At 40.3% G+C, this 22,865-nt stretch overlaps 1 protein-coding gene across 3 annotated transcripts in view; it reads left to right on the forward strand.

Annotated features, from left to right (window-relative positions):
- Nucleotides 1-22,865, forward strand: part of Gatad2b (GATA zinc finger domain containing 2B) — a 65,485-nt gene that overhangs the window by 31,300 nt on the left and 11,320 nt on the right. Inside the window, exons 2-7 of one of the 3 annotated variants that reach the window (XM_041655469.1) lie at nt 13,998-14,333; nt 18,132-18,261; nt 18,949-19,080; nt 20,308-20,439; nt 21,103-21,273; nt 22,018-22,333. In XM_041655469.1, coding sequence (XP_041511403.1) covers nt 13,999-14,333; nt 18,132-18,261; nt 18,949-19,080; nt 20,308-20,439; nt 21,103-21,273; nt 22,018-22,333 — 1,216 coding nt within the window. In that variant the 5' untranslated portion in view covers nt 13,998. The remainder of the gene's footprint in view (nt 1-13,997; nt 14,334-18,131; nt 18,262-18,948; nt 19,081-20,307; nt 20,440-21,102; nt 21,274-22,017; nt 22,334-22,865) is intronic. The other 2 variants (XM_041655470.1, XM_041655471.1) reach the window with 2 other exon arrangements.

The following is a 22,865-nucleotide window of genomic DNA, read 5'->3' on the forward strand; positions in this document are numbered from 1 at the left end:
GTTTTGGAAATGAGAAAGTATGTTAGCCAAAAGGTTACACTATTACAGCTGGTTTTTCTGTGAGTTTGTGATTGTTCCTGATTTTTCAGAATAATGGCACTGATGTACAAGGATTGAGAGACCTTTTAGAGTGGGAAGAAATTTAAACTGATATATAATAAGGGTTTATTAGATTTCTGTGGAGTGCCTTAATTGAGTGGGCACTCTTGTATCTTTTTGTTAAAAAAAATGCACTTTTTTTCCCCTTTGAGTCAAGATCTCATCACTCTATAGCCTAGGCTAACCTCAAAATCACTATGTTTCCCACACTGGACTTGAACTTGTGATCCTTTTGCTTCTGTCTTTCAAGTATTGGGATTAAAGGCGTTAGCCGCCACTGCCCGGCTCCTGCCTTTATTTATAACATGATTGACAGATTACCGACAATTCTCCTGCACCACGTTTTGTTTTCTGTTAGTATTGGAGATCAAACAGGGCTTTGTGCATGGTAGGTAAGAATTCTACCACTGAGTTACATGCCTAGTCTGAGGTTAAACTTTTAGGATTTTAGCATAGGACTGACTAGAAGGGCTGCCTGCTCATTCCCTAAGCTGTCCAGTTAGTTTTACTCGCACCCTAATTTGCTAGAGCTGTCTTCCAAGTTCCATCGTCGCATGTGTGTGGAGGTCAGAAGACAACTCAGAGGACTTAGTTCTCTCTTTGGGTCCCTGGGGACCAAACTCAGGTCTTTAGTCAGGACAGCAAGCATGTTTATCCACTGAGCCGTTCTTTGGCTTGTAGATAGCCACTTTTTTTTTTTTCTCTCCCTCTCTTCTTTTTTGATTAAGCTTCTCGGTTTGGTATCAGGCTAATACTGGCTTCAAAGAATGGCTTCTTTTCTATTTGATGGAACAATTTGAGAATTACTAGTGTTGATTCTTCTTTACAGGTCTAGTAGATGCCCAGCCTGGTGGCAAATCTTTAATCCCAGCATTCAGAAGGCAGAGGCAGGCAGAATCTCTGACTTTGAGGTGAGCCTGGTCTACAAAGTAAGTTCCAGGTCAGCCAGGGCTACACATAGAAACCCTGTCTTGAAAAACTAAGCCAAACAAAATTTCTGTTTGATTCTTTTTCTGACTTGCTATATTATTTTAGCTATAGCCTACAAACTGAATCTATTTGTGGGCCTCCTGGTGCTGGGAATTGATTCTAGGGTCCTTTGTATACCAGGTGCACAAGTACAGAGTCATGTCTCTAGCCTGGAGTGTGGAGGTGTTCCTTGATGTTTACCTTTTTTTTTAGATTTATTTTACTATAGGTGTATGAATGTTTTGCCTGCATGCATGTGTATGTACCAGGATCCCCTGGAACTGGGCTTAAGGGATGGTTGTAAACCACCATGTGGATGCTGAGAATTGAACTGGGATCCTCTGCAAGAGCAGCCACTGCTCTTAACTGATGATCCATCTCTCCAACTGTCACTGCTTCTACACACACCTTTAAGTGTGATCTCATGTGGTCTTTAACTCCTGATAATCCTGCTTATACCTCCAAGATATTTAGACAAAAAAACATGTGTGTGTATGCCTGTTGTAATTTTTTAAATGTTTGCTATTTTAGATTTATTTTTATGTATATGAGTGTTTTGCCTCCATGTTTGTATTTGCACCACATTTGTGCCTGATGCCTGTGGAGGTCAGAAGAGGATGCCAGATTTCATGGAACTAGAGTTAAGACAGATAGATGGAAACCACCATGTAGATGGGAACCAAACCTGGGTCCTCTTCAAGAGCAGCAAGTGCTCTTAACCACTGAACCATCTCTCCAGCTTTTGTGTGTTTGTGTATGGCTTGTTTATGTGTATGAATCATGGCACCGGTGTGGAGGTCAGAGGACAACTTTGTAGACTGACTTCTTTCCTTTTTCTCTTTTTCTTTCTTTTTTCTTTTTTTGGATGGATTCTGAGGATTGAATACAGGTCATCAGGCTTGTGTATCTCTGTGTCTGGAATGGAGCTTAAGAATTTGTATACCCCAAAAGTTTGGGAAGGTGGTGGAAAGGGTGGGGTGGCACAGATTCCCCCACTACCAGTAGTAGGAGTTCACGTTCCAGGGCTTGTTAGTCTGTGCGTATGTGTTTGGTGGGTGTGTGTGAGAGAGAACGAGAGAGAGCGCAGAAGTTGTTCTGCAGAACAGGCACTTGAGGTAAGTGGAATTGTAGAACAGGGAGAATTTTTCCAAAGGTATATTCACATAAGAACCATATTTTTTCCCTTAGATTTTATTGAGTTTTAGTGGGGAGTTTTCGTTTTTTTTCTTTTATTTTGTTGTTGTTTAGTATTGAAGTAGAGGAGTGGTATACATGTGGAGGTCATAGGACAGCATTCTGAATTTTTTCCTACCATGTGAGCTCTGGGAAGCACCAAGCCAGTCCCAAGAACCTTTTACCCACTGAACCATCTTGTTGGCTCAGGAAGTTAATTATAATATTGGCAGTGAGCAACAGTATTATTAAAAAAATTGGGAGAATACACATTTTTATTGTTATTTATTTTTATTTTATTTTTTGATTATTTTTTTTTTTCAAGACAGAGTTTCTCTGTAGCTTTTGAGCCTGTTCTGGAATTTGCTCTTTAGACCAGGCTGGCCTTGAACTCACAGAGATCTACCTGTCTATGCCTCCTGAGTGCTAGGATTAAAGGCATGTGCCACCACTGCCTGGCTAGAATACACATTTTATTAGTTTTATGTTTTATCAAGTGGTGTTTATGTGGAAGCACACTAAGGGGTGGTAGGGGCCAAGGGTGGTAGTATATGCCACCCTGTAGGAGTGACGCTGCCTACAGAAGATTAAGATAGACAAGTTTGATTAGCAGAGTAAAATGGAGCCTAGGCAATAAGTTATAATGAAACTATTAAAAACTTTGAAAGAGGGCCTAGAGCGGGGCAGGAGGAAAAAAAATTTAAACAAAAATATCTCAAGAGAAGTCTTAGTTTTATTAAATTGAAACAGCAAGGAAAGTCACTGAGAATCTATTCTGTCCTTGTGGTCTTGAGGTTCTTTCTGGTAGGACTCTGCATAATTATTTTCTCCCTTAAGTCATAGTCACAAAAGCCATTTAGGAGTCTGGAGAGACCGCTCAGCGGTTAAGAGCATGTACTGCCCTTTCAGAGGGCTTGAGTTCACTTCGTAGCACCCACACAAGTGTCTTACAGCCTCCTGTAGCTCCAGCTTAAGGGTATCTGACGTCCTCTTGTGGCTTCCATGGGCACCTGCATTCATGTACACATACCCCCACATAGACACAGGCATATATGTGCATGTAATTAAAAATAAAAACCGTCTGTGGGCTCTTAATACCTTTGTCTTAGTTGCCCCAAATATGAGTGTTTGATCCAAACTCAGTTCAATCAAATACATTTAGTGGGGGAAAAAAAAAGAGGGGTTGGGGTGGAGAGTAGGGTGTTTATGAAAAAGGAACCATTATTTTCTGTGTCCTTCAGTTTAAATAGGACCATTGATAACTAGTCTGTGTAAGAACCTAAGACAGATTGATTCTAAAACAGCTTCTTATATGTCTACTTAATTTTGGAGAAGTACTGTTTGTCTCAGAAGAGAGTTAATTAAATTGTACTTCTCTTTAGAATTAGCACTAAGGGTTGATACCTTATAGCTCTGGTGATATTTGTAGCAGTCTGCCAATATCTTCCATACTTTCTTTTTAATAATGTATTTTTATTTTATGTACATTGGTGTGTATGTTTGTGTGAGGAGGTTGGGTCCCCAAAACTGGAATTGCAGACAGTTGTGAGCTGCCATGTGGGTGCTAGGAGTTGAGCCAGGGCCCTCTGGAAGAGTAATCAGTGAGCCATCTCTCTAGCCCCTATCTTCCATACTTGTGCCAGGTTATTATTATTATTATTATTTCTTTCTTTCTTTTTTTTTTTTTTTTTTTTTTTTTTAGATTTGCCAAATCTCTTTTTCCTTCCTTTTCTCCCTTCTATTGTGCCAAGGACCAAAACCAAGGTACCAGATGTATATGTACAACATCACTGAACTACAGTCTCCGCCTACCAAGTTTATTTTTACCTTGGTTATTAGTCTTAGTCACTGTTCTATTGCTGTGAAGAGACACCATGACCACAGCAGCTTATAAAGGAAAGCTTTTAATTTGTGCAGGCTTACAGTTTAGAGGGTGAGTCCATTGTCAAAAGGGCAGGGAGCATGGGAGCATGTAGGCAGACATGGTGCTGGAGAAGTAGCTGGACATTTTTACATCCAGATCTGCAAGCAGCAGGAAGAGAGGTCCACTGGGCTTAGCTTGGTTTTCTGAAATCTCAATGCCAACCCCATTGACACTCTTCTTCCAACAAGGACACACCTCCTAATCCTTTCAAATAGTCTCATTTCTTGGTGACCAAGTATTCAAATCTGTGAGCCTATGGGGCCATTCTTAATTCAAATCACCAAAATATCATTACCAAGTAATGGTATTGTGTTGTGTTTTTGAGATACGACTTGTTCTGGAACTCACTTAAGTAATCTAGGCAGGTCAAGAACTTAACAACAATTCTCTTGCCTTACCTGCCCCAGTGCTGGGTTTACAGGCGTGAGCCACCACCATGCCCAGCTCCTTGCCAATTATAATATAAGCAGCACTTTGGGCTTATGTCCTTTATATTGCTATCTTGAACAGAGACCAGGGTAATTTCTTCTGTTAACTTGTTGACTAAATCTCTTCTTAATGAGAAACAATAGCACTCACAGTAGCACACTTGGTACCATGCTTTTCTTAGGGAATTGTCAATATTTCACTCTGACAATTGCTAAGTTCCAGAGATCACTACTTCTAGGATGGTATAGAAGCAACCTCTAAAGTCATCTCATTAAAACGGTACATTTAGAGATAATTTCATTCCTTATAGACTCTGAAATGAAACTTGTTCTTTCTCTAGTTTGATTTCTATTAGGGGCTTTTATAGCCCCATTTGAGGAATTTGTTCTGCAGGTTTGTGTATGTTTAAGCTCCTTTAGGGAAATGAAATGGAGAGATTATATTCCTGGGAAGCACATAGTTAATTGCTGGGATTAGTTAAATTTGGAAGGAGCTCAGCTATCTGGTCTGCATTAGGGTAAGTGGGAAATGGTGCAGGATGGAATCATTGTTCTGTAGTATTTGCCAGGACATGAAAAATACATTGTTTCTGCTTTGGTAGAAAACATGGTCTTTCATTTAATTGAAATGTTTTGTTTTGTGATATCTCTCTCTCTCTCTCTGTCTCTCTCTCTCACTCTGTCTCTGTCTGTCTCTCTCTGTGCTCGTGCACACTAGGAATCAACTATAGGTCTTGCACATACTAGCAAGTGCTCTACAGCTGAACCACACCCAAATTCTTTATGTGGAAGTTTGAAAGTAGAGGTCACAGATTTACTAATATCTAAAAGACCAATTGAGACATAATATTTGTGTAATAATTATATTTATATCTTTAAAATATGTGAATTGGTCAGGTGTAAATTATACAGCCTTCAAATTCTAGCCCTTGTGAAGCAGAAGCTTCTAGAGTTTGTAGACCATTTGAGCTACAGAATGAGCTCCATACTGGCAGAGCATGGTGGCTCACCCCTTTAATCCCAGCATTTGTGAGGCTGAGGCAGGTGTTTATCTTTGAGTTCAAGTCTACATAGGGAGTTCCAGACAGGCCAGAGCTACACTGATACCCTCTCTCAAGAAAAAGAAGAGTGAGTTCCATGTCAGTTTGGGTGACTTAGCAGTGAGACCCTATCTCAAAACAAAAACAGGTTGTTGGATAATAGCTCAGTCTGTAATAGCTCAGATTTGACTTCAGTCTCCAGGACTTGTGAAAAATGCTGGGCATGGTAGTTGCCACTAGTAACCCTAGCACTGGGAGAGAAGGACACAGATTCCTGGGGCTTGCTGGCCAGCCAGCCTAGCCTACTTGGTGTTTCTCTGACCAAAACACCACAATTAAATCTTTTTTTTAAAAATATTTATTTATTTATTATGTATACAATTTTCTGTCTGTGTGTATGCCTGAAGGCCAGAAGAGGGCGCCAGACCTCTTTACAGATGGTTGTGAGCCACCATGTGGTTGCTGGGAATCGAACTCGGTTCTTTTTTCTTTTTTCTTTTTTTTATTTTTATTTATTTATTTATTTATTTATTTATTTATTTTGGTTTTTTTCGAGACAAGGTTTCTCTGTGGTTTTGGAGCCTGTCCTGGAACTAGCTCTGTAGACCAGGCTGGTCTCGAACTCACAGAGATCCGCCTGCCTCTGCCTCCCGAGTGCTGGGATTACAGGCGAGCGCCACCACCGCCCAGCTGTTTTTTCTTTTTTAATTTTTTGAGATGTTAATAAAATTGTATCATTTTCCTTTTTCCCTTTCTGCCCTAGGTTTTGTTGTAAAGAATTTAGTTACATTTATTTTTCCATTTTGTGAGGAGGTTGTGTATGTGCCTTTGTGCTTGGGGTAAGGTCAGAAAACAACTTGAGAATTGTTTGTTTTGAGATAGGGTTTCTCTGTAGCTTTCTTTGAATGTGACCAGGCTGACTTTGAATTCACAAGAGATCTGCCCACCTCTTCCCCTGAGTACTGGAATCAAAGGTGTGCACCACCACCTGATTGGTTCTTTTTTGTTATTATTACTGTTTTTATTTATTCTCTAGAGACAAGGGCTCACTGTGTGGGCCTAGCTGAGCTGAAACTTGTAGCAATCCTCCTGCTTTTGCTTCCCAAATGCTGGGATGATAGGCATGTGTCACCATCACCATTCTGAGTTCACTCTTGAGAACTTTTAAAAAAACTTTATGATATTAACAAGAAGTTTGTTACAGTTCACTATTTTAGAGTCCAAGATTAATGATTTGGGGCCTGGAGAGATAGTTCAGTTGCTTCAGAGAAGCACTGGCTTCTCTTTCAGAGGTCGTGAGTTCAATCCCCAGCAACCACATGGCAGCTCACAACCATCTATAGTAGGATCTGATGTAATCTTCATACATGTCCGAATATATGCGGAGCACTCATACAGAAAAATATAAAGTTTAAATTTTTTTCTTTCTTTCTTTTTTTTTTTTTTGGTTTTTTTTTTTTTTTTTTTTTTTTGGTTTTTTCAAGACAGGGTTTATCTGTGTAACAGTCCTGGCTGGCCTGGAACTTGGATTTGTAGATAGACCAGGCTGGCCTTGAACTCCCAAGTTCTGGGATTAAAGGCCTGAGCCACCGCTCAGCCCAAGCTTAAAAAATATTTTTAAAAATACACTTAAAGACTCTATCTAGTGACAGTCTGTTTTTTTTGTCTTCTTAGTTACCTCTTGGTCGAAATTTAGGTAAGGGCTTCACATAGTGGGAAAGGGGACATCGGCCGGTAGTGGAGTGGGAGGAGGACAGAGAGAGGGAATGGATATGAGGGAACCACTGAGATTGAGGGTGTGTGTGTGTGTATGTGTATGAATGAGACTTTTCTAAGGTTTAAATGATTACTTTTTGCTCTGTCACAACCACTTCCCAGCATATTTTTCCTAAGATTACAGTTTTCAACTCCCCGGCATTATTAGTCTGATTATGAGAGTAAATTTGGGAAATGAATGGTCTAAAATGTACATTGCTGTCTTCATGTATTGTATCTATAGCAAATAAGACTGAAGTTTTTACTGTCAAAGCAGAATGTAGAGAAGCACATTCCCTATAGCATAAGTTGTCCCATTGCTTGAGAGTTGGAAACCCATTTCCATCCTTGATATGGGAGAGGAAGGACAGTGTTGTGGTTGTTAGAAGCACGTGTAAACTCTACTTGTCACTCTCATTTGTTGTGTGCTCTTAGGGAATTTTTTTTTTTTGTGGATTTTTTTGGTCACAGTTTCACACAATGAGAATAACCTGAATTCCATAGGAATGTGAGAATGAAATGATTTTTGTGTGTGCTTCTTAGCCCATTCTAGCATTTGTTCAAATATTGATCCCTTCTATCTTCCTTGTCCTTATTTCCTTAGTCACATATTTCTTTTATATTTCTTCCTGCATAGTGTACTTTTTTGCATCTGACTGTGGTAACATGTCACTTGGAATGCACATTGTTGGAGGAGTCTTTCTTTTGTGTGTACTTAGGAGAAAATAATTTCCAGGAGCAGACTGAAAGATTCTCCATGCTTTTTCTCACCTATTGTTCATTATTGAGGTATGAAATATCAAGAATTTCTTGTTTTCCTTTTATTTAAAATAATATTTAGCTGGACATAGTTTTACTTAGAAGACTGAGACAGAATCACAATTTCAAGGCCATCCTGAGAGAGACTTTTTACTTTTATACAGTTCAGCTTCTTCTCTGTGTCTTTTATGAAAGTTAAATAATTAAACTAGTAATTATTTGGAGAAGCTGGACGTACCCCTGTAACCCCAGCACTTAGAAGAGGCTGAAGTGTAAGAATGGAGAATTCAAAACTAGTTTGGATTAAGACCTCTGTTATGCCCAAATCCGTGGGTCCCTACAAAAGCCAACAAAGGAGTACCATATGTAAAAGCAAAGAGCCTTTATTTTAACCAAGTTTGCAAACTCGGTCTCTCTGTATGTCCAACATATTGGAATATCCGGAGAGCCCTGAGCTCAATTAGAATTGGGTTTTTATAGTAGTAAAGGTGGGGGTTAGGGGGTCTCTGAGGTTCGGGGCCCTTGATTGGCTGACATTTGTCTAGGGGTGTCCTGGTGAAGTGCTGGCAGGTGTTTCTATCTATAGTGCTTGGAATGCCAGGAATTTCCTTTTGAATGGTCTGCTCTTGGGTGTGGGGGTCGGGTAATCTCGGCCTGTCAGACAGTGTCTCAGGGTAAACTATTGAGACTCCAGACTCCCCGTTGTCCACGACCAGAGTCCCAGGTGATAATGGTTGGAGGAAGTAAAGAACTTCCTTTCTGCCCAGACTTAGATTATCATGGCTGGACCTCACACCTCCACTCCATTCTCAAAAAAACGAAAACAACAACAAAAAAACAAAAACAAGTGGGGGCTGGAGAAATGCCTCAGCAGTTAAGAGCACTTGCTGCTCTCCACTGCAGGACTGAACGTCTGAGCATCAGAAGTTACAATAGGCTTAGGTGTTTCTGCAGCATTGCCTATGATGTACTCTGCACCTTCCCTGCAGTCTTGTTTCTGAGCAACGTGAAACTCCATTGCTGTTACTCCAAGGAACACCAGTGAGCACTGGCCAAAACACCCGAGCTCTGAATGGAGACTGTTGTGTGTTAAGACACAGTGTTTTTACTACACATACAGTTTCCTGCTCTTCTTATAGAAAACGAAGACTTGTTTTTTGTTTTTGTTGTTGTTGTTTGAAAAAGGGTTTCTGTGTGAAACCGTCTTTGGCTGTCCTGGAACTCACTGTGTAGACCAGGCTGGCCTCTAACTCATAGATCCACCTGCCTCTGCCTCCCAAGTGCTGGGACTAAAGGCATGCGCCACCATTGCCGAGCAGAAAACGAAGACTTTTATAGTATTTTCTTACATCATTCCTCAACAAACAAGCTTCATACTAGTGTATCTTTACTTTGTTTTGTTTTGAGACAGGGTCTCACTATTTAGCTCTGGCTGTCCTGGAACTCAGTATGTAGACGAGGGTGGCCTAAAAATCCACCTGCCTCTTCAGACTAGTTTATTTTGTGTTACAATGTTTTTTATTGATTGATTTAAGTTATGGGTTTCTGTAGGTCAGACTGACTTTGAATTCCCTATGTAGTCAAAGCTGTTATTAAATTCCTTATTCTCTTGTCTTTACCTCTAGGAAACTGAGATTATAGACAGGGACCACCAAATCCTGTCTAGAATTGTCTGTCTATCTGTATGTTTTTATTGAGATAGGGTCTCAATATGTAGCTTTGATTGATAAACATTTGTTTTGTTTGCTTATGTCATTTGGATCAAAATTGTTAAGGGGACCTTGCAGAGGACTTACGTTCATTTGCCAGCACCCACATGACATCTGTACCTCCAGTTTCAGAGTGGCCTCCATGAGCACCAGGTGCATACTCCGTGCATGTAAATATATACAGGCACTCACACACGTATATAAAGTAAATCTTTTTTTGTTTGTTTGTTTTTGTTTTTGAGACAGTGTTTCTCTGTGTAGCCCTAGTTATCCTGGAACTTACTTTGTAGAACAGGTTGACCTATCTCTGCCTCTCAAGTGCTGGAATTAAAGGTGTGTGCCACCACATCTGGTAAGAAATCATTTTTAGAAATCAAGTGAATTTTGCTCTGTGATGGTGGCGCACTCCTGCAGAGGCAGGCGGATCTCTGATTTTTAGAGATTCTGTTAGAGGATCTGTCGCAAATTTCAGGCCAGCTTCGTTGGGACCCTACCTCAAAACAAACAAACAAACAAACAAACAAAAACAAAACAGGGAGGCCTGGACAGGCAACTGCAGTGTGACCAGGGAGGCTAGAAATGCTGAGGACATGCTCGTTGACTTTGAAGCCAAGACCTGACAGAGAATGGAGAGCACTGGACGTGTGCTGGAGAAACGGAAAGAACCGCAAGTGCAAAACATGGACGGGGCCGTGGTGTCGCATGCCTTTGATCCCAGCAGAGGCCAGCCTGGTCTATAATAGCTAGTTCCAGGATAGCCAGTGCTGTTACATAGGGAAACTCTGTCTTGAAACCTCCTACCCCCCTCCCAAGAAAAAGAGTCAGAGAAGTCAAAGAAGTAGTTTTGTGTTTTTGCCATTGAATAGTTGAAGTTCTCAATCTGAGTTAGGATAAGAAGTGGTATACATAACTTTTTATGGTTTAAAAAACAGTTTTTATACATTATGTAAAACAATGTGTGGTCAGTAAAAATCAAGCTTAAATTTTTGAATTTTGATCTTTATTGATGACTAGCAACATGATAATCCTGGTAGTTACTGAAGAATGGTAGCAAGCCCCAGCTCCCAGACAGACAGTAAGATCAGGGAAGACAGCTGATAGTTAGCAACATCGTACAATACAAAGTAAGGTAATTAGGTAGGTTAAATGCAATTCTGCCCTGTGATTTTGATTTTTGGTTTTTTTGTTTGTTTGTTTGTTTGTTTTTGGGGTTTTTTTTTTGTTTTCAAGACAGGAATTCTCTATAACAACTCTGATTGTTCTGGAACTTGCTTTGTAGACCAGGCTAGCCTCGAACTCGCTGCTTCTGACTCCCCTGGTATTAAACACCAACAACAACCAGCCAGTTGATTCTTTGTTTGTTTGCTTTTCAAAACAGATGGCATTTAATTTGTATTTTAATAAATAAAGCTTGTCTAAAGATCAGAGAGTGAAACAGCCCCACAGCCTTACAGACCAGGCATTGATAACAGACACCTTCAATCCTAATAGCAACACTAGTTGCCATAGAAACTGGGCAGCGCATGCCTTTATTTCCAGTGGTGCACACCTTTAATCCCAGCCCTAGAGAGGATTATAAAACGGGAAGAGGGTGCTGGAGAGATGGCTCAGAAGTTAAGAGATTTTCCTGCTCTTCCAAAGGTCCTGAGTTCAATTCCCAGCAACCACATGGTGGCTCACAACCATTTCTAATGAGATTTGGTGCCCTCTTCTGGTCTGCAGGGATACATGCAGGCAGACCACCGAATACATAATAAATAAATAAATCTAAAAAATTAAAAATAAAAAATTAGGAGGAGACAGCTCTCAGTATCATTCTGAGATTCCTGAAGGGACAGGATCGTCCCTTGAACTGAGGACTTTTGAGGACTGAGGATACCTTTGCACTGAGGTCAAGGTAAGGTAGCTGCTGGATGCTTTGCTTTTCAGATCTCCAATTGAACCCCAATTTCTTTGAGTTTTTATTAATAGTCTTCAACAGACTTTCTCTGTATAGTCCTGGCTGTCTTAGAACTCGCTCTGATTTGTTTTAAGATGAGGTCTCATTCTGTAACACAGGCTGGCCTGAACCACACTCAGGATGACATCAGTATGTGGTAATCTACATTCCTTGGCCTCTCAAGTGCTGGGATTACAGGCATGTGCTAATATACTACAAAATGTTTTTTTTTCTACTCCCTAAACCCTGAACATGATGTGTTATATAGTTAACATTTATGGGTTGATTAGATGGGCAAGAGATATCAGCATATGAAAATACATAGTACTAGGGAGATGTACTATTTGATTTTATTGGGAAGATGTACTGTATAATTCTCTCTCTCGTCTCTCTCTCTCTTGGTTTCACTGTGTATCTTTGCCTGTCCTGGATCTCATTCTATAGACCAGGCTGACATGGAACTCATAAAGAGCTGCCTGCTCCCGTGTCTGAATGCTGGGGTTAATGGCATGCACCACCACTGCCTAGCCTGTATAATTTTTTTATTGCAGGATTGGAAAGTGTTATGTGACACCTTTTCTTGAGGAGATACAACACACACACACACACATCTGCTCATCCTGGATAGGGAGCCTGTTGACACACCAAAGTTCACCTTAGTGGGGTCACTTAGAGGAAGGAATATGGTGAGGTGTTAGTTGTAGTGGTGATGGCTTGCAAAGCTGGAAACCTGGAGCACAGTGCACAGCCTGCAGCAGCTCAACAGGTTAGGTTGGAAGTGTCCTTTCTGGTGGCTCAATTGGTCTGAGCCTCTTCCAGGCGCTCATCTGATTTTTTTGTTTCTTCCAAGGCCAGGGCAGTGGTTCTCAACCTGTGGGATGTGACCCCTTTGGGGGGGCTAACAGTCCTTTTGCAGGGGTCACTTAAGACTATCAAAAAACACAAGATATTTACATTATGATAATAGTAGCAAAATTACAGTTATGAAGAAGCAGTGAAATAGTTTTATGACTGGGGTCACCACAACATGAGGAACTATATTAAAGGGTCACCGCATTAGGCAGTGCAGTTCTTTTGGTCTCTGCTTCCAGGCAGTTTGACTGGTCTGGATCAGCTCTCTGTAGCCTGTACTGCTTATATACTATGGAGAAAGGTGGAGAAGAGATTTTGGTGATACTAGTGAGGTTATGTAGGAAAAAAAAAGAGATGGTTCAGAGGTTAAGGGCACTGGCTGTTCTTCCCAGAGGACCCAGGTTCAATCCTCAGCACCCACATGGCATCTCAGAACTGTCTGTGACTCTGGTTCCAGGGCATCTGACATCTTCATACATATGCAAATAAAAGTTATAGTTAAATAATTTCTTTAAAGTTTAAAGATTTTTTTTTTACCTAAATCTATGTAGAATTGAGGGTTGATAAAGGGCTCATCTGTATAATGTTATTTGAATATACATTTTTGGGACTGACCATTGGTATTGGATAACCAGTTGGTGTGCTCTTTTCAGGTTAAGACTATTTCTCTGACACCGGGTGGTGGTGGCGCACGTCTTTAATCCCAGCACTTGGGAGGCAGAGGCAGGTGAATCTTCATAAGTTCGAGACCAGCCTGGTCTACATGAGTATAGTGTGGATTTCGTGTCCCTTTTATAATTAAAGGCCTTGGTGACTGCAGTGTATTTGAAGTTATTTTCATTGCTAAAGTTACTGGAGAAATAATATAGATGTTGTAGGACAATAGTAGCATTGGAAGTTAGCTCTTTATCTGTAACTTTAAACATATGTTATATGAATTATTTTTTTGGAGCATGACTAACAAAAGCTCAATAGACAAAAATGGGGTTCAACCTAAAGGTTAGAAGGAAGAGCTAGCTACTGGCTCTTACCTCTACCTTAGTCTGAAATGGTCTTTAGGAATCTCAGAATGAGACTGAGAGCTGTCTCCTCCATTTTATAATCCTTTCTAGGGCTGGGATTAAAGGTGTGTACCACAGAGATTAAAGGCATGCGTCTGGTTTCGACTGCAGCTAGTGTAGCTTTTAGTATTAAAGGTGTATGTTACCACTGCCTGGTCTGTAAGGCTAACCAGTGGGGCTGTTTCACAAATGAAATGCCACTACATTTTTTTATTATTAATATTTCACACCTGCTTTTTGGTTTGCATAAGGAACTTTATTCTGATCATTCTTTGTGTTTTTTCCATAGAATGGATAGAATGACAGAAGATGCTCTTCGCCTGAATCTTTTGAAAAGGAGTTTGGACCCGGCAGATGAGCGAGATGATGTCCTGGCAAAACGCCTCAAAATGGAGGGTCATGAGGCCATGGAACGTCTAAAAATGTTGGCCCTTCTCAAAAGGAAAGATTTGGCAAACCTTGAGGTGCCACATGAGTTACCTACCAAACAAGATGGCGGTGGTGTCAAGGGTTATGAAGAGAAACTCAATGGGAATCTCAGGCCTCATGGAGACAACAGGACTGCTGGAAGGCCAGGCAAAGAAAATATCAATGATGAGCCTGTGGATATGAGTGCTAGACGGAGGTATGGTGCAGTTAGCTGCCTCCAGAAGTAGGGTCTTTTTTAAACAAGCTTGTGAAAATGGTATGAATTCAGTGAAAGGGAGGTGATTTTCATCCTAAAGCTGCCTTTCTTGTTTTTTCTGTTTTGTTGTTTTGCAGCAGGGTCTCACACTATAGCCATGCTGGTCTTGAACTTTTGGCGGTCCTCTTGCCTCAGTATCTCAGTGTTGGGATTACTTATGTGAACTACCACATGATGATGTCTTCTTGAAAGAAGATCTGTGTCCTCTGGCTTAAGTTGACCATGAATTCCTCTCATTTCCAGATGTGAAAACTAGTATAACTACTGTTTTAAAATGGTAGAGAAACAACTGTTTTTTCTTTTTTTTAAGATTTATTTATTATGTATGCAACATTCTGCCTCCATGTATGCCCGCACGCCAGAAGAGGGCACAAGATCTCATTACAGATGGTTGTGAGCCACCATGTGGTTGCTGGGAATTGAACTCAGGACACAGACTCTGGAAAAAATAAAACAAACAAACTGGAATGAATGAAGACTTGACTTAGGCTTTGTCTTTTTTTTTTCTTTTTTTTTTTTTTTTTTGGTTTTTCGAGACAGGGTTTCTTTGTGGTTTTGGAGCCTGTCCTGGAACTAGCTCTTGTAGACCAGGCTGGTCTCGAACTCACAGAGATCCGCCTGCCTCTGCCTCCCGAGTGCTGGGATTAAAGGCGTGCGCCACCACCGCCCGGCGACTTAGGCTTTGTCTTATCTATGCCATCTGTCTAATGTGTATCTGGAATTGTATCTAAACATAAAGTATTGTTTCTAGTGTAAGTTACTGATGTCACACAGTTCCAACATGTTCGTTTAGGAATATTTCTGCCCAGCTTGGTATTAAGCAGTCTCTAAGCAATAGATGGCAATCATTTGTGTAGGAATGATGTTTTACCTTAGAAATAGTCTTAGAGAATATACTTACCTTCCCAGGACTGGAATTTTCATAAAGCTGCTGCTTGGTGACATTAAATACTACTGAATCAAGGAGGGAATTTCCAGACCTCATCATTGCTCACTTATGGCAGTCTTTAGTGTGAAAGGATGAAGGAATGTAGAAGTGACAAGTAAAACATGAACACAAAATTAAATTCAGGCACTTTGTTTAGTTAATTCTGTTTGGTCTAGAGAACTAAATCTCTTTCTCCCTCTAGTGGCATTTTTTTCTGTAATTCCATATTCTCAGCTTGCTGTCTGACTGTGTGCTCCAGTGCAGCTCATACACATTTACTAGTCCACAAAGTAGTCATTTTCCTTACTTCTCTCCTCCTGTTCTTTTTCTCGGCCAAACTTATTAGTAACTCACATTTACCCTGTGAGTTATCTCAATCATCAGGATACCTTGTTCCTTTAGGTGAAGTCTGGAATGGTGGTGCACTATGCTTGTACTATAACTTAGGAAGCAGAAGCATAGGGTGCTCACTGTAAGTTCAGAGTTAGCTTGAGCCATAAAGGCCAGCAAGATGGTTCACTGGGTAAAAGCACCTATAACCAAGGCTGATGACTATAATTTGATTTCTAGAACTCCCACAATGGAAGGAGAAAACTGACGCCACAAAGTTGTCCTTTGACCACATCAGTACCCTGGCACATATGTACACGCATATACAGACACTAAATTAATTAAAATTAAAAACAAAAAAGGCTTCTTGGGGCTAGAAGTATTACTTGATGGCAGATTATTTCTCTAGCACTCACATGGTCGGTCCTAGGTTGGATTTCCAGTAACATACAAATGCTTATATGTCCCCAAGGATATAAAAACCAACAAAGAAACCTTTAGGGTCTTAAAACTAATGATCTATGAGCTTTTAGTTTTTAAGGTCCACATTAAATAAGACCTATAACCACACTAACCTAACCTAGCCCTATATACTCCCAGCTATTTTGTCACAGAAAGCTATAGTTGTTCTCGGTGATAGGTGTGCTTAGGTGTCTGTCAGGCATTGAGTTCTATCCCCAGATCTAACCACAAATAAAAGAGGGGGAAATAACTTCAGCCAGGCACGATGGTACATTGTTGAGATCATAGTACTTGGAAAATATAGGCCAGAATTGGTTTGTTTTGTTTGTTTTATTTTATTTTTTATTTTTTTTTTCGTTTTTTTTTTTTTTTATTATGTATACATATTCTGTCTGCGTGTATGTCTGCAGGCCAGAAGAGGGCACCAGACCTCATTACAGATGGTTGTGAGCCACCATGTGGTTGCTGGGAATTGAACTCAGGACCTTTGGAAGAGCAGGCAATGCTCTTAATCACTGAGCCATCTCTCCAGCCCTGTTTGTTTTATTTTAAGGCAGTGTTTCTCCGTAAAGCTTTAGAGCCTGTTCTGGAACTCGCTCTATAGACCAGGCTGGCCTCAAACTTACAGAGATCTGCCTGCCTCTGCCTACCTAGTGCTAGGATTAAAGGCGTGCGCCACCACCACCTGTCAAGGCAGGGAGATCTTGAAGCCAGTCAGTTACGTGAGATGTCTCACATTTAAAAATTAATGGAGGGCCGGGCGATGGTGGCGCACGCCTTTAATCCCAGCACTCGGGAGGCAGAGGTAGGCGGATCTCTGTGAGTTCGAGACCAGCCTGGTCTACAGAGCTAGTTCCAGGACAGGCTCCAAAGCCACAGAGAAACCCTGTCTCGAAAAACAAAACAAAACAAAAAAAAAAATTAATGGAGGTAGAAGATACATGTGTTGATTAGATTGTTCAAGATCCTTTATATTTGAGCTGCAGAAATATAAAAACAAAGGTTATCTAATGAATAGATTTGGAAGTAAGAGAAGTCTATGTGAAGGATTTTAGATGTCAAAGTACTTCCTGGATAGTTTCTTTTTCAGGGAAGATGCTAGCTAGATACTCTGGCTAATGTGCCTTTGGTTAGTCCTTTTCCAAGAAACTGTGTACTTTATAGTTGATACTATTCATTTTCTCAAGCCATTATCCACACCTTCTTTTGTGTTTTCTTTGACTCAACTCTTGACAGGATACGTTATCACTTATCAGAACCATGTTATTAGAGTGAGCTATTTCCTTTTTGTTCATCAGTAGATGACTAGATTCTAATGGCTTTGCTCTTTCTCCAGTCCTCTAGATAACTAATAACATAATAGTGACAGCTCAATGATGTGATAATAGTTACAATTAAAATATTGAATTAGAGCACTTCAATTTCTAATTTTGTTTTTAAGACAACATTTATTATATAGCCCGACTGGCCTTGAGTTCATTATGTATACTAGACTGACCTTAAGTGCTGGGATTAAAGTGTGAGCCACCACACCGAGCATCTCAATTTTTTTTTTGAATTATTTTTATGTGTGTGGGTGTTTTGCTTGCATGGATGTCTGTGTACTACGTGTATATAGTACATGGTGGCTGGAAGATCCACTCGGACTGGAGTTACAGACAGTTGTGAGCCACCTTGTGGGTGCTGGGAATTGAACCTGGGTCTTCTGGAGGAGCTAACTTCCTAGTCAGCTCTCCCCCTTCCATTCCCTAATTTTTAAAGTTCTCATTACTTCATATATTTGTGTGCCTGCATTGTAGGACTGACAGATTGAGATTAGAAAAGAACTTTGCGAAGCTTTTGCCCTCTCTTACATCTTGGTGTCTTTATTCTAGGAATTGTCTGTCCTGCTCTTGCTGAATCAGGAAAGACTTAAGTTCCTTTGGATTTCTTTGCTGTAGTAAAGAAATATTTTTACCTTTCTTTTTAAAGAACTGTCACTGTTGGAAATACTGTAATCTTTTCCTTTTCTCATCTAGTGAGCCAGACCGAGGAAGGCTAACTCCTTCCCCAGACATAATTGTTTTGTCTGATAATGAGGCTTCCAGTCCCCGGTCCAACTCCCGGATGGAAGAAAGACTCAAAGCAGCCAACTTAGAGATGTTTAAGGTAAAAAAGAAAGGATGTTGGGGTTTTTTTTTTTCTTCCTCCTCGTCCTCCTCTTCTTTTTTTAATTTTTTTCTTTTTTTTTTTCCATGTTCTTTACATTCTCTTTAATTCCCTGGTTTGGTTTTGTATTGTTATTATTTTAATTTGCTTTCTGGATCTAAATAACCACCTACTTGATAAGTTCTTCATACTGATTCTCCACAGTGTGTCCTTTTGAGAGGTAGCTGTTCAACCAAGCAGAAAAAATAGTTTGCTAAAGCATGTCATATCCAATATTATTCATCTTTAAAAAATGAAAGAGAACTTCTTTGTTTAAGTCATAAAATAAACCATTAGGTATGATGATATCCTTTATACTATCGAGTCTCAAAATATAGAGGAATTCTTATTTATTACATCTATATCAAATATGATTTTTAAAGATTTAGAGGCCATTTTAAAAGAAAATATTGTTCCTTTTTTTGTCAGTCATCTGTTTTTCCAAGAATACACTGATTGACAATAATTTATTTATAAGTACTTTTTGAGTACTCCTGAATGCTATTCTGAAGGGCTACAAAGATACAATCATATCTTCACTTCTGCTTCTTATAGAAGTTGAAGGTTTCAGAAGAGAGATCTAGATCATTTCTTACAGAAAGGGTTTCTGGGTACTTTTGCTGACTTACAGTCTCCGTGTTTCCTTAGGGGAAAGGCATTGAGGAACGGCAGCAGCTTATCAAGCAGCTGAGGGATGAACTACGATTGGAAGAGGCTCGTCTGGTGCTGTTAAAGAAACTGAGACAGAGTCAGCTACAGAAAGAGAATGTGGTCCAAAAGGTAGTATTTTGGGGTAAAGAGATAGCTCAGAGGTTAAGAGCACTGACTACTTTTCCAAAGTACTCAGGTTCAATTTCCAGCACCCATATGGCAGCTCACAACTTTCTGTAGTCAGTTCTAGGGGATCTGACACCCTCACATAGACATGCATGCAGAAAGAACACTAATATACATGCAGTAAAAATAAGTAAGTCATGTTTTTAAGAAAAAGTTTTAAAGAAGAGTTTCTAGAAAGGGGGGAAAGTCTAATTTGAGGTAGATTCAACTTTGTGGGCCATTCTTTATGGTTCTGGAGGGTTCTGGTTTGTAGTAACTACAAGTACTTTTGTTTGGTGCTTTTGTTTTGTTTTAACCTTAGACATTAATCAAGAAAGACCTTAAGTGGGCATGGTAGTACACGTCTGTTATGCCAGCACTCGAAAAGTAGAGTTAAAATCAAAAGTTAAATTCATGCTAGGCATGATGGGGTGGGTACTCAGGAGGCAGAGGCAGGTGAACTCTGGGTTCAAGGCCAGTCTAATCTATAGAGTGAATCCCAGGAAGTCTGAGCTATACAGAGAAACACTGTCTTGAAGAAGAAGAAGAAGGGGGAAAAAAAGGTTGAGGGTGCTGGAGAGATGGCTCAGCAATTAAGAGCACTTACTGTACATATATGACCTGAACTCTGCTGGTTCCCAGCACCCACATGGCAGCTTAGAACCAGCTGTTATTGCAGTTTCAAGGAATTTGATACCCTCCTCTGACCTTTTGGCCCTCTAGTACCACCAGGTACACACATGGTACACAGACATAAATGAAGACAAAACAATCATACACAAAAAAATAAAAAATGTTTTTATATAGAGTAGTTGAGATGGCCATATGAGACCCTGTCTGAAGGGGGGGGGGGGAGAACACCTGGCATAGTGACATGCCTTTAATCCTAGCAATTGGGAGCTAGTGGTGAGTAGATCTGTGAATTTGAGGCTAGCCTGGCATACATATTGAGGTCTAGGTCAACCTAGGCTGCATATAACAAGACTGAATCTCAAAACAACAAAAATTAAAAAGCCTTAACTTCATTTTTCTCATTGTTCTTCCTTATCAATAAGTTCTTCATATTAGTTCCTTATACGCACAAGGAAATTTTAGAGCCTAGAACTTTACTGAATTTTAAACTGGTTTCTGGGTTTGTTTGTTTTGTTTGTTTGTTTGTTTTATGGTCTCATTTTCTGTTTCCCTTCTCAGACTCCAGTTGTACAGAATGCAGCATCTATTGTTCAGCCATCTCCTGCACATGTGGGACAGCAAGGCTTATCTAAGCTTCCTTCCCGGCCTGGGGCTCAAGGGATTGAACCTCAGAATTTGAGAACATTACAGGTATGTGACCCATAGTGGGATATTACTATTGGACCAGTCTGTCTCTCCTGTCTTTATTTGGGGGCTTTTCTGAAGATTTTTTTAAAAGATTTATTTATTTATTTTGTTTACAGTGTTCTGTCTGCATGTGTGCCTGCAGGCCAGAAGAGGCCTCTGCCTCTTAAGTGCTGGGATTAAAGGTGTGCCTCACCACCACCCGGCAAATAAATAAATCTTTAAAAAAAAATAATCTTCGGGCTGGAGAGATGGCTCAGAGGTTAAGAGCACTGATTGGTCTTCCAGAGGTCCTGAGTTCAATTCCCAGCACCCACATGGTGGCTCACAACCATCGGTAATGAGATCTGGCGCCCTTTTCTTCCCTGCAGGGATAGATGCAGACAGAATACTTAGAATATTGTACACATTATACATAAATAAATCTTTAAAAAAATTCATCCACATAAAATGAAAATAAGTAAAATTTTATATATACATATATGCATACATACACACACATATATATTAAACTAGAGTAATGGTAGATTTATCCTATTGATTGCTGTACAAAATTATCAGATGTGTGTTCCCATGATTCTACTAGCTATTCATTATAAGCAGTGTTTTCATTTTGCATTTTATAGGTATTATGCTATCTGTGAGTTCTTTTCCTGTTCTTCCCTGTAGGGTCATAGTGTCATCCGTTCAGCAACCAACACTACCCTTCCACACATGTTGATGTCTCAACGTGTTATTGCACCAAATCCAGCCCAGCTTCAGAATCAACGGGGGCCACCGAAGCCTGGCATTGTACGCACCACAACACCTAACATGAATCCTGCCATCAGTTATCAACCAGTAAGAGCGAGCACTGGTATAGAAATAGAAGAAAATCCTTTATTTTTATTTGCTTTTCTTATTCAAAGAGCCACAGGTTTTAAGTTTTGTCTGAATAGAGAGCATTCCCCAAAATGGATACTTTAAGGGATTATATAGAAATGGTGTTAGAAAAAGTAATATGTTGTAGAGCACAGGTAAATTAGCTAAAATGTGCCTTTAGAAAAAGAGAGCTTAAAAAAAAAAAAAAGAAAGAAAGAAAGAAAAAGAGAGCTTAGACCGGGCAGTGTTGGCACACACTTTAACCCCAGCACTCTGAAAGCAGAGGTGGGCAGATCTCTGTGAGTTCGAGGTCAGCCTGGTCTACAGAGTGACTTCCAGGACAGGCTCCAAAGCTACAGAGAAACCCTGTCTCAGAAAGAAAACGAGATCTTAACCTAGAGGTGAGAGTGGGATGGAAATGACATAATACAGTACTCGTGTGTGAGATGCTCAAAAATAAATATATGCATGAAAAAGGAGATGAAGGTATATATGTGATAAAAGCATAGGTACCTGACAGAAAGCACACCCGATCTCTTTTTCAAACAACTTTAGCTTCAAGTGCCATCATTCTGTTTTCTTATGTGCCAGGGTTATCTTTCAGTGATGAGTTGAGTGTTTTCCTATTTTGAAGAAACTAAATCGTCCAGATCAGGATTATATAGACAATCGAGAATTAGTCTTCTCATACTTACCAGCCCCCTGTCCCCTGTTCTGTTTCAGCAGTCAAGTTCCTCTGTTCCCTGTCAGCGCACAACATCTTCTGCCATCTATATGAACCTCGCCTCCCATATCCAACCAGGGACTGTGAACCGAGTGTCCTCACCACTTCCTAGCCCCAGTGCCATGAGCGATGCTGCCAACTCACAGGCTGCAGCCAAACTGGCTCTTCGAAAACAGCTGGAAAAGACATTGCTGGAGATACCACCTCCAAAACCTCCTGCTCCCTTGCTTCACTTCCTGCCTAGTGCAGCCAATAGCGAGTTCATCTACATGGTAGGCTTGGAAGAAGTCGTCCAGAGTGTCATTGACAGCCAAGGTAACACTTCCTTCTAGTTAAGTCTCTAAGCAAGGGGTTGCTAAGCCTCTGGCAGAGAATTTAGTATCATAGGTAACTGTATCATATAATAACTCCCCTTACAACCTGGTGGTGGACCTTCATCTTTAATTCCAACATTGAGAGACAGAGGCTAACCTGATTTACAGAGTGAGTTGTAGTACAGCCAGGGCAACACAGAGACACCGTGTCCCACAAAACAGCAACAACAACAACAAAACTGCTCTTAATCCTGGCCTGATATAATCTCACCACTTTGTAGGGAGAGGCAGGAGAATCACTCCAAATCCAAGGCCAACCTGATCTATACAAACAATAAAGTGACAGCCAGTTTGGGTTACAAACTGAGACCCTGTCTTGAAGTTGTTAAGTTTATTTAGTATTCCTAAGCTGGGTCTAGTGGCACATGCTTTAAGCCCCAACAGTGAGACTGAAGTGGGAGAATACTGAGAGTTTGAGGCTAGCCTGAGCAACATAGCAAACAAAGAAAGTTGGAGGTACATATCGATAACTG

Source organism: Microtus oregoni, unplaced genomic scaffold, assembly GCF_018167655.1.
Source record: "Microtus oregoni isolate MIOR12 unplaced genomic scaffold, Mior012 000007F_ref0000211, whole genome shotgun sequence".
In the NCBI taxonomy this organism is placed as follows: Eukaryota; Metazoa; Chordata; class Mammalia; order Rodentia; family Cricetidae; genus Microtus; species Microtus oregoni.